Genomic DNA, 14,279 nt, shown 5'->3' with positions numbered 1-14,279 from the left:
CTGGAAAATTTGAACATTATTTGTAAAATATCAGAATGATTACAAGGAAAATTATTCCAATAAGTATTACTTCTATATTTAGAATGTGTCAGAAAAATATGTTAAAAAAAAAAAAAAAAGAAGCAAAACAAACAAAAAAAATACTGGTGAAACATCGCAAAGACATGTGTTAACTTTTCAGCAAACATTTATAAAATATCAAAGAATAATCTTTAAAGAAAAAAAAGACTCATAAAGGGCAGTGACGTGGGTGCATCTGATTTGAATCTCATAATCAGTTCAGACATGATCATCGCGTGTTGTTCCTTTAACTGTGCTGTTCACACAGAGGCAGGTGAGGTGGGGATGCATTTTAAGTGCTGCACATAAATGGAAGATAATCAGCGATGCCGCCTGTTTTAAAGTCGCGGCATTAATCAAAGCGTGTTTGGTGCACCAACTCAATCAAATGTTTAGTACATGAATGCTTACATAATCATCTGTGTAACACCAGATTAGATGCTTCATTGAATGCAGCAGTCACTGCTGATGTGACTGCCTGGAGTTGTGGGCAGGTGACAGATGAACACCTTTTTAAGCCCCTTTCTCACACAAAACCTGGAACATCACAGGTTCAGGTATCCGACAGGAGCAGTGGTTTCTGTCATTCACACGTAACCTCCTACACATAACGTGGCCGCTCCTAAGAGAATAAAGGAGCAGTCTTTAATCAAGTGTTATCAAAGGGGACACCCCGCCATCTGAATTCAAAATAGAGCGGCAGGCCTTTTAATACACAAATGAACGAAGTCTCTGTTTTTGTTTTATGGAGATGAGCTAGAAATGGGCAGTAAAACACATTACATCTGGACTGTGCTTTATGAATTAATGGCAAATGACAAACTATAAATAAGGTCAAATTTGGCTATTGTCTGATATACAGAAATACTGGATATATGTAATGTTTGCTAACCTCATTCACTTTAACACTGAGCACATAAAACCACAGCTTCCACCGTAGTAAACTACACACTGGCTCATTGTTGAAGAATTTAACTTTTATTTCTAACAATAATGTGTCATTCTGCTGTAAATGTTAAACTGTCACAGCTGCTTTAGTTAAAAAGTGCATTAATTAATTTTTAGCCACTGGGAGGCAGAGTATCGTCTGACACACTAATTAGTAAACCATCAGAGCTGTGAGGACTAACACGTTAGCTCCTTTCCTACACCTAATCAACATGTAACACTAGAATCCTGTTTGTAGCCACTTGTTGAATGTCTTAAATATATCTAGATATACAACAGAGTTTACATACGCTTGTAAAAAAAAGGTTCAAGGAGTCTTTATTATCCCCGTGGAGTAAATTGCTCTGCAGCCAACAGTGAAACAATGACACAGAAACAACAACAAATAACAAAAAGACAATGATAAATAGAAAAACAGAAAACAGATCGAAGTCATGTTACTTGTTCAGCAAAGCAGTGGCAGCAGGGACAAAAGAAGATTTGAACATTTTGGCAGGATGTACCTACGCCCCAACGGAAGCAGCAGGAACTCACAAGCCAAGGGGGGGCTCTGATCCATAAGGGTTGAACGGGCCTTACTAAAAGTTCTGCATTGGTACAACAGAATAATCCCTGCAACTTTGCTGCACAGTCTTACAAAACTCTGCAATCTGTTTTTTGTTTTGGGAGAAAGGGAGCTGTACCAACAAATAAAAGAGAAAGTCAGGATGGATTCAGTAAAACAAGAGTAAAACATTCAAGTACTGTCAGCATTAAACCTACGAAGCCTCCTATAAAAATACATGCGCTCATGAGCCTTCCTGCACACAGCCTCAACATGAAAAACAAAGGACAGCTTGTCATCACAGTGAGTGCCAAGGTATCTGTAGTGATTGACCAGCTCCACTGCTTGGTTCTCAGCGCTGACAGGAGAGATGTCTGGAGGATTCTTCTGAAAGTCAATAAGCATTTCTTTTCTTTTTCTATGTTAATATTTAAGAAGGAAGACCTCTAACAGTCTGTGAATTCCTTCACTACAGGTCTGTGATCAGGATTATCAGCGCTCAGCAGGGACATGATAAATGAGTCGCCCACAAATTTGACAATATGACGTCTACATGTTGGCTGTGGTACTCATTTGTGTACAAAACGAATAATAAGGGTGAAAGGACGCAGCCCTGGAGTGATCCAGTGGAGGAGATGACAGTGTCTGACAGAACACCATTAACACGTTGTGGCCTCGCTGTTAAAAAGTCAGTCAGTCAGGCTACAAGACCAGAATCCATGTTGTGGAAGTCTCTTAAAATCTGCTGAAATGTGTGGCTGAATGCAGTTTAAAATGGATGAAAAATCAGTACATAAAAGATGAGCGAAGGACCCAGCTCCCTCAAAATGTCTTAAAACCATATTCAGCAGGGTGTCTACTGCATCTTCAACGCCTCTGCCAGACCTGTAGATCAGATGGTCCGGATTATCCTGGACACAGGTCACAAGTGACTCATGTATATTGTTACCGTTTTGAGTTTCCAGTCACTCCTGCAACTCTTCATTTTCTATGATTAAATCACTGAAAGACGTGTCAGACACTCATCAGACTTGCTCCAGGTTTAAAGTCCTCACACTGGTCGCATGTCAAGTCCTGTATTGATTACAGATTGTTTTTATTTGGTCTTGCAGACTACGTGTCTGACATCCTTCACATCTATGAACCATGACGCCTCTTTTTTTTTTTTTTTTTTTTTAAATATGCAACAGATGAACACAATACAAATTGAAGAAGGCCTTTAATAAAAAGCAACAAGCAGCACCAAAGTGAAATAACAACAAGTCTTTCAGGCTTTTCGTGACTCAAGGCTGCTCATTACAGTTTGTATTTTGTCTGTGTATGCAAGTTCTGTTCCTGTCTCACAATGTTTCATTTCGTTACAAGCCTGAATTTCATAAGACAAAAGAGTAACTTGAGAAAAGTGAGAAAAATAAACATTTCTGATAGTAGTTAATCATCTCAAGACTGTTCTAAATTATCGTGTTCCCACATCAAGGATCCCTGCCCGCACTTTACAAAACAGGCCAACATAATTACAAATAATTCAAAGCCTGAATTAGTCATGATGTTCTGCTTTGGTGGTGGAAATTCCCCAACAGAACTACAAATAGTAAAAGCACCAGAATCAAATGACTTGCAGATTTTTGGTTGGGGTATTGCAGCCTTGTGAGTGTGCGTGATCCGATTAACCTGCTGTATGAGCTGTTACATGCACCTACCTGCCTCTGTGTAGCATGTTTGTACCATCTGCTTCTGTTTTAAGTTAAAGAATATTTGAGAACACTTGGGGAAATACGCTTATTGTCTTTGTTGCAGAAGGATCAGGATCTGTCATATATACAGCAAGCAGCCACAACATTAAAACTACCTGTCTAATATAATGTCGGTCCCCCTCGTGCCACTAACACAGCTCTGACCAGGCAGGATCGACACCTAAGGCTCTATGTCCCGTTCCTCGAGCAAGTTTTGTATTGTGACAGGGCACACTGACATGTTTGTTAAGACCAAAGGAGGTGAGGACTGAAATGGAGAACTTAGTCTTCAGATTTCAACCTAGAAAACTGGTTAACAGATTTATTGAACAATTATTCTTGAATTTCCAAAAAGTGAGGACGGATTTCTGGAGAATGGGCTGTTTGGACTTGTACTGCACTCGTGGCATGGAGAATGAAGCTGGTGGAGTATGAACAAGACAGGTTTCCTGATAAGAGACGGATTCAATCTGAGACTACGGTGTTAGTTGCCTTGACAAAGAAAGACTAAAGCAAGCAAACTACAGCAGACAGTTAGCCTTGATGTTAGTAGCACACTGGCGAACTGAACAGTCTGGTGGAGGGTGCAGGGAGGAGCTGCTGGTCTTGAATGGCACATGAACCTCAGGTTTGCAGGCAGCAACAGGGAACAGAGCACCGCACCAACAGGCATAAAGACAGAGGGGGCAGACGGGGACAAACGAGGGAATAAACACCAGAAACAAATATATATAACTGGGGAGACTGCTGGCGTTGGGGAGTACTGTTGCTGTTGGTAGGTGTGCTTGGTGTGCAGCAGTGTTTTAGGTGGGTGGTTAAGCAGCATTCACATGAATGCCAAGGTTTCCCAGCAGAACATTGTGACGAGATGATCAATGTTTGAGTAAATCTGTCAATAACAAATGTATATAAACTGACGAAACACAGCTTTTGGGGCCCTTGGAGTTGCTTGCTTTGTGAGATGAGTGATCCAGTCCTAATGTTTGTGTTATTATTTCCAACTACACAAGGTTTAGCGTGATAAGATGATCATTCTGTCATCGCCAGTTACTGTCCTAAATCATCGCTGTCTTGGCTGAGACACATGACACGTTGCCTTCCTTCACGACCTGTCATCATGAAGGAGATTACAGGGACCGACTACTGGAAACAAGAATATACACAAAGAATAGTGTAAATAATTCAGGTTTTTAAAAAGAAGCACAAAAGAGAAAAGAAAACTGTGGACTCGTCGGCGGGTCGCACTAAGTGGACACACTGGGTTTCCTGTCCTTTAGGGTGTCTCTGACCTTATTATGTTGTGTGCAGATGACTGCTTTTGGCTCCTAATGCAGATGTTGTCACATGACTGGAGAGAACATTACAAAAAAAAATTCTGACATGCCCGTCTTTTTGCCAGGACAAAGCGAGGCGTTCCAGATGCTGCATCAGTTGCCATCAACAGTGACACACTTGACAGGATAATATTTTTATGCTCTGTGCTTATTTTCAGTCCTGACAGCACACTTCTCTCAGGCTGGGATATTTTATACCAATATCATGATGTTTGTACCTGGCATAACTTGTGAAAAGCAGCTCAGACAGTAAAGCAGAACTCTAACAAAATGTTCAAAGCCTGGTGCGTTAGCGACGTGAAAATAAAAACAACAGAAAATGATCAATTCAACAAAACAAAGGGTAACATTAAATCTAGATATTTAGTTTATTATCTCAAACTATATATTCATAAAAAATACAGAATTAGCAAAGTACAATAATCAAAGAAAAAAAAAGCAGAAAAACTGATAAACATAATAATACACATACATACAGGGTCAAAAAATAAACACAAGAACAAATAAACATTAAAAAAAGAACAAACTATAAGTCTTCATCCAAGCTGCTCATCATGGAAGCAGTGTCACAAAACAACATCTCTTGTAACCTCACCTCAAAGCATCATACAACATCCACCTACAATAAAACGGTACTTTTTAGAGTAACCTGCCATTAGAACTAAAGGATCCTCTGGTGATAATCAAGTTTTTCACCTTGTCAATGAGTCTATACGGGGTTTTTATGTGCTGGAAGTCTCATGGCTGAGCATTCAAACCTTGATAACGGGATAAATGCTATAGAAAATGTCTAAATGTGTAACTCTGATACACCATGATGAGATTTTGGGGTTTATTCAACGACCGGAGAGGGACTTTAAGGGTTGAAACAAATACATTTTATAAAGACCTTTAGGAATTTGCAACAATCAACATGAAAGTAACAGCAGGTCTTACGACCTTTTTATGACTCAAGGCTGCTCATCACAGTTTTTTCCTTGACCTATGAGCTGTGAGCTGTTCTCTTCTCACAATGTTTTGTTAGTTCGATTGAGCATTCAATTAGATTTATGTTGCTGGCCTGAAGAGGTCCAGTATTTGGCAAGACTAAGGAAAAACCTAAGAAAAGTGAGTAAAAATAAAGATTTCTGATGGTTGTTATGCTTCTCACGGCTGCTCTGATTTATGTTGTTACCACACTGAGGATGCCTGCACCCATTTAGGGAAGCAGGGTGGAACTTTCTGTCTTCTTCTTCTTTCAAATCAGTGTAAAGCTCGAGCGTGTTTTAGTGAATCACTGCAATACGACAGTTTACAACTGTGTGGCGTAGAGTAGATTGTGTTTAACTCTTAACTCCAGCTGTTGATTTAGGGGTTAAGTAACTGACTGGAGATGGACTTGAAGGGAACACTCGTTGAAACAAGTTCTATAACCAAAGCTAGATTTTTGGTTTAGAAAAATATTACAGAAATCTTCCTCAAACTCTCAAATAGTCTTCCTCAGTTTCTTCTGCTCTACACAGCTGCAGGTCCAGCACCAGCCTGTGGACCGTCCTCCCTCCTCAGTAGCTCTGTCCATCAGCTTGGTTCTGGATCCACACTGGTCTGCCGGTCAGGCTCGTTGACATGTGGCTACTTGACAAGATGGGGTCATCAAATTAGCAAAGCATGAAGGACCTACTTCAGTAATGAAATGACCACAACCATCTGCCCCTGGGGGCAGATATTGGCTTTGTTAAATTAGTGCTCCAGCCTGATGTGGGCGTCTTCTTTAGTCACACTCTGAAAGTATGAAAGACTTGTGGTTTGACTCGTGTTGCTGTTGACACGGAAGGAGTGTCTCAGAAGTGTGACAAACACAAGCATATGTACAAGTATGTGGTCGTTCTGACAACAGAGAGGAGAGAGAGAGACAAACAGAGCGACACAGAGGCAGAACTAGAGATGTATAGAGACACATAGAGACTTACAGACAGGGACACAGAGTCACAGACAGACAGACAGGCAGACGGACGGACAGACAGAGTTTGTCAGCAGCAGCGCACCGGTGAGAAGAGGGAAACAGGCGCGCGGCACGGGAACCCACCGGAGGCAGCAGCAGCAGCTTCAGCGCGAGCTGGACGCAGACCCACAAATACACCGGCAGCACGAGCGACACCGAGGCGGCCAGCGGGGCGGAGAGGAGGAGGAGGAGGAAGAGGAGGAGGAGGAGGAGGAGGCACCTGCACCGCCGCTCGTTCTCCCCCGCCGCCTCCGTCGGCTCTCCCTCTCTCTCTTCGCTCTCCTCACCCCTCGTTCCTCTCACACCGCCGCCGCCGCTTCCTCGTTAAGATGGCTGACCCCAACAGCGACGGAGAGGTACCGGAGAGCGCGCGCGGCTTCGCCCGTCAGGGAGCCCTCCGCCAGAAGAATGTGCACGAGGTGAAGAACCACAAGTTCATCGCGCGCTTCTTCAAGCAGCCCACCTTCTGCAGCCACTGCACGGACTTCATCTGGTGAGTGGGGCAGCGGGGGGAAGGACACAGGTGATTCACTTGCTGCTGCGGCTCGTATCGGCCTGTCTCCACTCTGACACCGCAGTCTTTCATTCATTGTCATTGTCATGAGAAGCAGCGCGGTGCGCCATCTCCCCCCCAGACCTCCACAATGCGACAGAACCGCGGGCCTGTCGGCGGGATGATGCGTTGTCGGCAGCCGCAGAGCAGCTGCTGCTGCTCGGCGTTTACCGCATCGACCTCCCGACACCCACCTCTGGCAGTGGAGGTCTGGTGGAGGAATGCTGCTGGAGACACTGGGCCCCGCTGTTGTTGCTGCTGCAGCAGCTGTGTGTGTGTGTGTGTGTGTGTGTGTGTTTATGTGTGTGTCCATGTGTGATTGGATGTATCTGCATGTGTGCGTCATTGTCTGCTGAATTCCCCAAATTTCTCACCCCTGTCTTTCTGTCCACAGGGGCTTTGGGAAGCAGGGATTCCAGTGCCAAGGTAAGAGCAGTGGCTCATTCACAAATCCCTCTGCTGCATATGGCTGTGGGTGTGTGGACGGATGTTCACTGTCTGAAAGAGTGTTGCTGCCTGTTTGTGTGTTTGTTGTGTTCAGGGCCGCAGGTCTGCACACTGTTACAGTGACCTGTTGGCTCCTTCGTTGATGGAGTGTTGGTGTTGGCAGGCAGGTGTCAAACTCAAAGCAGGTGCTTGCCAACAGTGATAAATGAGAGTGAGAACACTCGGGCAGAAGAGACAGTGTGAGATGTAAGAGAAGAAGAGTCGGCGGAGTGGTGAAAGCTGAGATGTCTGGTTTTGGCTCAGGAGAGGTGGGAGGGAGACACACCAGGAAGTTAGATTTCTTGAGCTGTTTTCTCCCCTAACATCGAGCCTGACATCTGATTGGAGCAGTGAAACGGTGGGTTTGCGTGTAGGTGGACGGCCAGTCGTGGTGTTGGTGGTGGTGGGTGTCTAGACACGGACCTCTGCACAAAACGGTTTTATAAACAGGCCCTTGTAGTGACACCCTTCAATCACATGTGTGTGTCACTGTGCTGCAGCAAATGTTGCTGCTCTGCTCCCAGTATCACTTCCTCTTATTCACTGGTCCATCTCAGGCTCATCTGGCTCCAGTCATGTGATCAGCCATGTGAGGTTCAGAGACAAGGCAGCCACGGTTTCTATATTACCCTTTTGCCTCAGACTTCACTCAACTGGGAAGAGTTGTGTAATTTTATTAGGCGTATGAAGCTGAAGTCGCCTTCGTCATCTCTGCAGGCTGCAGGTTTGCTGACAGCTCTGGTGGTGATACAGGAAGTGCATTGGGGGTAGAGAAAATTAACACTTTATGTGCAGGAGTGTGTGTGTGTGTGCATGTGTGTGTGTGCATGTGTGTGTGTGCGTGTGTGTGTGTGTGTGTGTGTGTGTGCGCGCAGCCACCGGGCCTGTAGTGAGCTGGTATGTGGTGAGTTACCCCGAGCTGACAACACAGTGTAGAAAACACAGACCAATCAGAGTCCTGCACAGGTAGAGCTGTGGTCAGATCGGGTTTCGTGGTGAGTTTCCACCAGTTCACTGAAAACAGATAACTCCTAAATGTATAGCAAGCTTCTTATGCAACAAGCTGGACTGGGGTTGGTTTAACATGAGAGTCTGACCTAAGTTCATGTTGGCAATATGGAAAAGTAGTTAATCAATTAATCAGACCACCCAGTAGGCATTGATCTGGAGGTCAAAGTGCACATGTTTGCTAACTTTGAGAGCACTATTGGGCTGAATGATCTGGTTAAAATATGTAATTGCGATTATTCTGACAGATATTGTGATTTGATTTGCAGTGTTTTGTTTTTTTTAACGTCATGCTTCAGTTCAATATTCACTGTGTAGTAGATTTAAAAGATGCGATGGAGCATTAGCACATGAGATACCATCATCAGCGTGAGTTTCACACGAGGAGGACGACATGAATTTGTAAAACCACTGACACGCAACAGTTTAAACTCTGGGTCAGATGTGCTGCATGATGTAGATCCTAAACCGCAGCCTTCTGCAATTCGCATCGTTTTAAATTGCAGTTTGGATTTGAAATCAAGTGAATATTCACCCCTCGTACTAATTGTTTTTTTGTTGTTTTTTTCCCCCCTGAGCATTCAACAAAATTGGAGAATAAATAAGGCTAGATTGAGTTAAATTTCTAAAAAAAAAACTCAGTACAAGCTGCAATTAATTGGTTAGTCAATAGACAGTCAGCAAACTATTTTGATGATTTTGTCATTTTTCAAAGCAGAAATTACAAACATTTTTATAGTTTTAGGTTCTCAAATGTAAAAACATGCAGATTTTCTTGGTTTTCCATTATAGTGAATTGAATATTTTTTGGGCTGATATTAAAAAAAAAGAAGAAGAAAAAAAAAGAAGAAGACATTTGATAAAATTAACCTCGGCTGTAGGACACTGTGATGGGCGCTCCTCCTAGCTTTTCTAATGTTTTATACAACAAAACAACAAGAAAAACTACTAAAAACAGTCTGTTGGAGGTCTAGAATTTGGTTAACTTTGCCAAATATATTGCAGCCTAATAATTATATTTGATTTTGATTTAATCTAAATTACATCTAGGACTTCTGCTTCTTGTTTAGACTACTGCGATTTCACTGATGCCTTGATTATTATGTTGTGTGCAATGCTTCAACTCATACAGCTTTTAAAAAACAGTAAAGGGGAGCTTGTCAGTGACATTCTTTACATTTTTTCCCTCCTAATTCTGCCTCAACTTCAGCGGACCAGTGAATAGGACAATGTGAGGAGGTCAAAAGGCTGCTTGTGATGCTTTAAACCAGTGAACAAAAATTCAGTTAAAATTGCAGCATAAAAAATGGATCAAACAAATTTTCACCGTTTCAGGTCAAAATAAGTTTTCATTAACTCCGACTGAATTTGGTTGTAAAGTGAGTTATTGGTGAGAAATGAGGCGATAATAGACGAAGATCAAAAAACAAGGAATTGCTTTGGTTTTTTTAAACAGGGTGAAGGTTTGCTTTGACTTTTCAGTGTTCACATTAAAACTATAAATAGGATTTATGTAAATTCTATTTGAATATGAGTCAAACAAATTTTCACCTCAAACCCCAGTGAGCCTAGATTTGGTGTCCCGCGCTTTTTAAAACGCACAAGACTTTTTCACTGGTCGCACCGCTGCGACCAACTTACTCATTTGGTCGCACCTCCCTCGTTGTCACAAGCAAAACACATCACTCGCTGAACATTTCCTTATCGATAGACACTGCAATTTACCGATGTTCCCTGAACGCCCCACATTGCAGGCTGTGGTAGATGGTGGCTGTTGTGTGCTCAGACAGGTGCGGCACCAAAAATCTATCCATCCATTATCTATACACCTCACTAAGGTCGCGGGGGCTGACTCAGGGTGAAGGCAGGGGACACTCTGGACAGGTCGCCAGTCTATCAAAGGGCTACACTTAGAGACAGACAACCAAGCACACTCACATTCACACCTACAGACAATTTAGAATCACCAGTTAACCTCAACATGTTTTTGGAAACATGTTGAGGTTAATTGACAAGGGTAATGAAACAGCTTGTGGGAGGAAGCCGGAGAACCCAGAGAGAACCCACGTAGAAACACCACGGTGGGTGTCCTCACCGGGATGCGAACCGGCGGCCTTCTTGCTGCGAGGCAACAGTGCTAACCACCGAGCCACCTTGCAGCCCGCCACCAAAAATGACTTTAAAAAAATAAACTAGGGTTTGAGTTATCTGAGATGAAACAGAGGAACTTTTTTCTACATGCAGTCTTTTCTATAAGCGGAAAAAACAGCAAATGTAGGTGTGCGCCGTTTTTCACAACATGAAATACCGCAGTCCACCAAAGTCATAAAAGTACAGCTTTCCACCACTGTGGTTGACACTCTAGCTGCCTGTGCCGGCTACAGTGACACCAAGACAGCTTAATGATCATCATCCACTTGCACTAATGCGACCACTTGAAATTTCAACTTGCACACTCTCAAAGAAATAAAGGCAACCAAAATGGTCGCAAATGCAGCCAGTTTGGTGGCAGTCTGGAGCCCTGGCCTACATTTACAGTTGATTGGATCTCTCGAGGGTTAGACAGATTCACGTGCAAACAAATGTTCAGCTCAAGTTCTCAGAAAGCGTTGGTTTGGTGATTTACAGGTCAAATGATATGTAGGTTCAGATGAACTAAACGTGGTTAAAAAGGGCGTTTTTAGTTCAAAAAAGTATCACATGTAAGTGTGTCGGCCTAATCGACAAAAAACAAACACATCTGGTTTGCCGCTGCAGTGACACAGAAAGTGGAACCCCTTTAAATGCAATATATCTTATTTTACTTGTCAGTTATTTTCACTATCAATCCATTAGTTTATTTGTTAGATGTTGGAAAGTGGTAAAAACGTAAGAAACTGGGTTTATAAATATGCTGCCTGAATTTATTGATTTAATGATTTTTTTTAATTTAAAAAATAATCAGACCTTTGTTAACATTTTGTGAAGAAAAAAAACCTCAAACTGATTTAATTGTGAAGATAAATCAGATGAATGGAAGTGAATATAATCATTACTTGCAACCCTATTTCCCATTTAAATATGAGCATTTGACAACATTTAAATACTTTTTAAACACCTTCTTCAAAACAGCCTGTGAGTTGTTTTTGGGGTTGTTTTGGATTAATTTAACCTAATTTAATCGTCGGGCAGACAGATTGGTGGACAAAAAATGGTAGAGATTTCCCCCAGGTTGTGCATTTTGAGGAGTTTTAATCTATTGTTGATTACAAGTTGAGGCTGGAAGTTTCGTTTTGAGTTTTGAGAAGGAATTCCAACCAAAAAAATCTATTAGTAGCCTTTCTGATTGTGTCATAAGATGCTAAAACTGGGGGATTTTGTTTGGAAAGTCTCATTTTGTAGGCTTTGACTGATGGCTTTATTTCTACTTGTATTTAAGATCTGCCTCATAGTGAGAAGCAATCATTTAAACACTGTGACACGGTTGTTATATGTCTGCTGGAATTCCCTTTGACTCGCCTTTTGACTACATGATCCTATTCGTTTGAATTGTTGCCGCCTTAAGTGCATTTGTTAAACATTTGATAAGGCGGCACACTGAAGATCATGTGAACAGTGGTGCTTAAAGAGCCGTAGAGGCAGAACGTGGCTGCAGATGCAGTTTTGTGTGAACAGGATGTGCACAATCGCACACACACACACACAAATCAGCAGCACTGTCCTCTTGGCTGGGAGGAATGTCAGATATGTGGTGTAGACTTGTTCTGACGTGTTTGGCCGAGTGTGTGTTTCAGCAAAAGACACTCTTTTGTTTGTATGTATGTGTGACAAAGGTGTCTGCTGAGCATTGTGGGCGTGTTTGGATACCTGTTCGGCAGGTATTTAAAGATGATCTATTTTTTTCTTTCCTGCCTTCAGCTTTTCTTTTTTATTGCTGTTCATTTGTATGTCTCCGCCGACGGCAAAAAGAGGAAGCTGCTCCCTCGGCGTTTCCTGCTAAAGTGAGATCCAGATGTCTGATCAGAGTTTAGACGTAGTACTTTAGGGTCAATTTCCTTTTCAGTTGTCGTATCAGATGCTTTGAGGGAAAGTTTCATCACTGAAAACCACATCACCACGTCATACAAATTTTAAATGCAGATATAGATGCTGAAAAGAAGCATTTACGGTGATAATTCACTTTCCACAAAGGCCCTTTCAACAGCCGACATTTTAAAAAGCACAGGTGTTGCTCCGCTCTGTTCACACATCCCAGTAAGCCATGACAGTGGACACTGAGCCAGCATATATAATAATGTACCAGGACCCTGAAATAGCAGCAGCTCAATGGAACCGAGCCGTCACTAATTTCATTATTTACATCTGTGCTTTTCCAACTGTGACATGTCAAAATGTCTCCAGTGAAACAGGCTCGTTGCCCCGAAGGGTCGTCGTTGTCATCAGGGCTGAAATTGTGAAGGTATATTTTTCAAGAGACAGAAGCTCAAAATGTAAAACGCAACTTTAGGTTTTTTCAGACTCTGGGAACAAGACTTGGGCAGATTGGATCGCCATCTGAGCGTTGATCTGTAGAGGAAGCAGCACGAGTTACTCTCTCAAACGTAGTTTATCAATGCGGTTCATTCATGTGTATTTTTGTGTAGCGCTATAGATGGTTGTGTAACTCAGAGATATATATGCTTGCACTGTAGATGCCTCGCTGGTTGCTGCCGTTTCTTGCAGCAGTGTCCCAACACGTGGTGATGTCCTGATTCACCGACAGCAGGTCTGGCCGCAATTAAAACACTCCCAACTTGCCAAATTTTCCACAGATTTTCAGTTGTTTGGTTTGTTGCAAATGCCAGATTTGTGTTCGGGATACAGGATGCTTGGTAAATTAAAAATGCAGGTTTTCATACTTTACCTTCTGTAGACCGTAACATTAGATGTTAGAACAATGATAAAATGAATTTCTAAGCATTTCATAGTTTACAATAAGAATTTTTAATATGAAAAAAATGATTGTAAATTTTTTCGTCTACTAAAAAGAAGAAGACGTTTTTGTACGCTTCACAGTTCAGTTTTTCATTACATTCTGGTGAAATAGTTTCCTCCTTTAGACTCTAAAATCACTCGTTATTTACAAAAATGTCTATGCATTAGCAGCACTGGGCATTTTTGTATAACTGACAGTAAAAGCCAAAAGGAAACAAAGTATTACTTAAATGTTTTTTTTTCTTTACCAGACAGTTAACTCCACGTTGTGTAGCACTGACAGTCACTTTCATTTCTTCATGTTATCATAAAGCCTCGACTCACTGCTGTGTGATTTATTGAATTCAACCCATTTGCAAAACTCACATATTGTAGGACGAATTCTTCCATGTGAAATGTTTTTCTGTTTGCTTGGTTTTGGTAGTTCTTTACCACGACATCTAAAAGCAGCTTGAAAGTTTCCTACGACTATTATCGATGTGTACATTTCTCTGACTGCAGCTAAACCGAAAACAAAGAAATTAGCTGGCATGCCTTTAAAGATGCTTTTTAAAATAATACATGAGTTTTAGTACAAATGCAATCAACTTTTGCTTAGAAACCTTTGTAAAAAATGAAATCAAGTTGCCCGAGAGAATGGAAAACACATTTTGAATAGCTGAATATGTGCGATATTAGA

General features: G+C 41.9%; 1 protein-coding gene across 2 annotated transcripts in view; it reads left to right on the top strand.

Annotated features, from left to right (window-relative positions):
- Positions 1-6,831: 6,831 nt before the first annotated feature.
- Positions 6,832-14,279, top strand: part of LOC103359168 (protein kinase C beta type) — a 37,784-nt gene continuing 30,336 nt past the window's right edge. Inside the window, exons 1-2 of one of the 2 annotated variants that reach the window (XM_008284397.1) lie at positions 6,832-7,093; positions 7,548-7,579. In XM_008284397.1, the coding sequence (XP_008282619.1) occupies positions 6,930-7,093; positions 7,548-7,579 (196 nt within the window). In that variant the 5' untranslated portion in view covers positions 6,832-6,929. The remainder of the gene's footprint in view (positions 7,094-7,547; positions 7,580-14,279) is intronic. The other variant, XM_008284396.1, reaches the window with a different exon arrangement.

This window comes from Stegastes partitus, unplaced genomic scaffold, assembly GCF_000690725.1.
Source record: "Stegastes partitus isolate 25-593 unplaced genomic scaffold, Stegastes_partitus-1.0.2 Scaffold357, whole genome shotgun sequence".
In the NCBI taxonomy this organism is placed as follows: domain Eukaryota; kingdom Metazoa; phylum Chordata; class Actinopteri; family Pomacentridae; genus Stegastes; species Stegastes partitus.
Note: the sequence above shows the minus strand (reverse complement) of the source record. Positions and strands in the feature narration are given on the sequence as shown.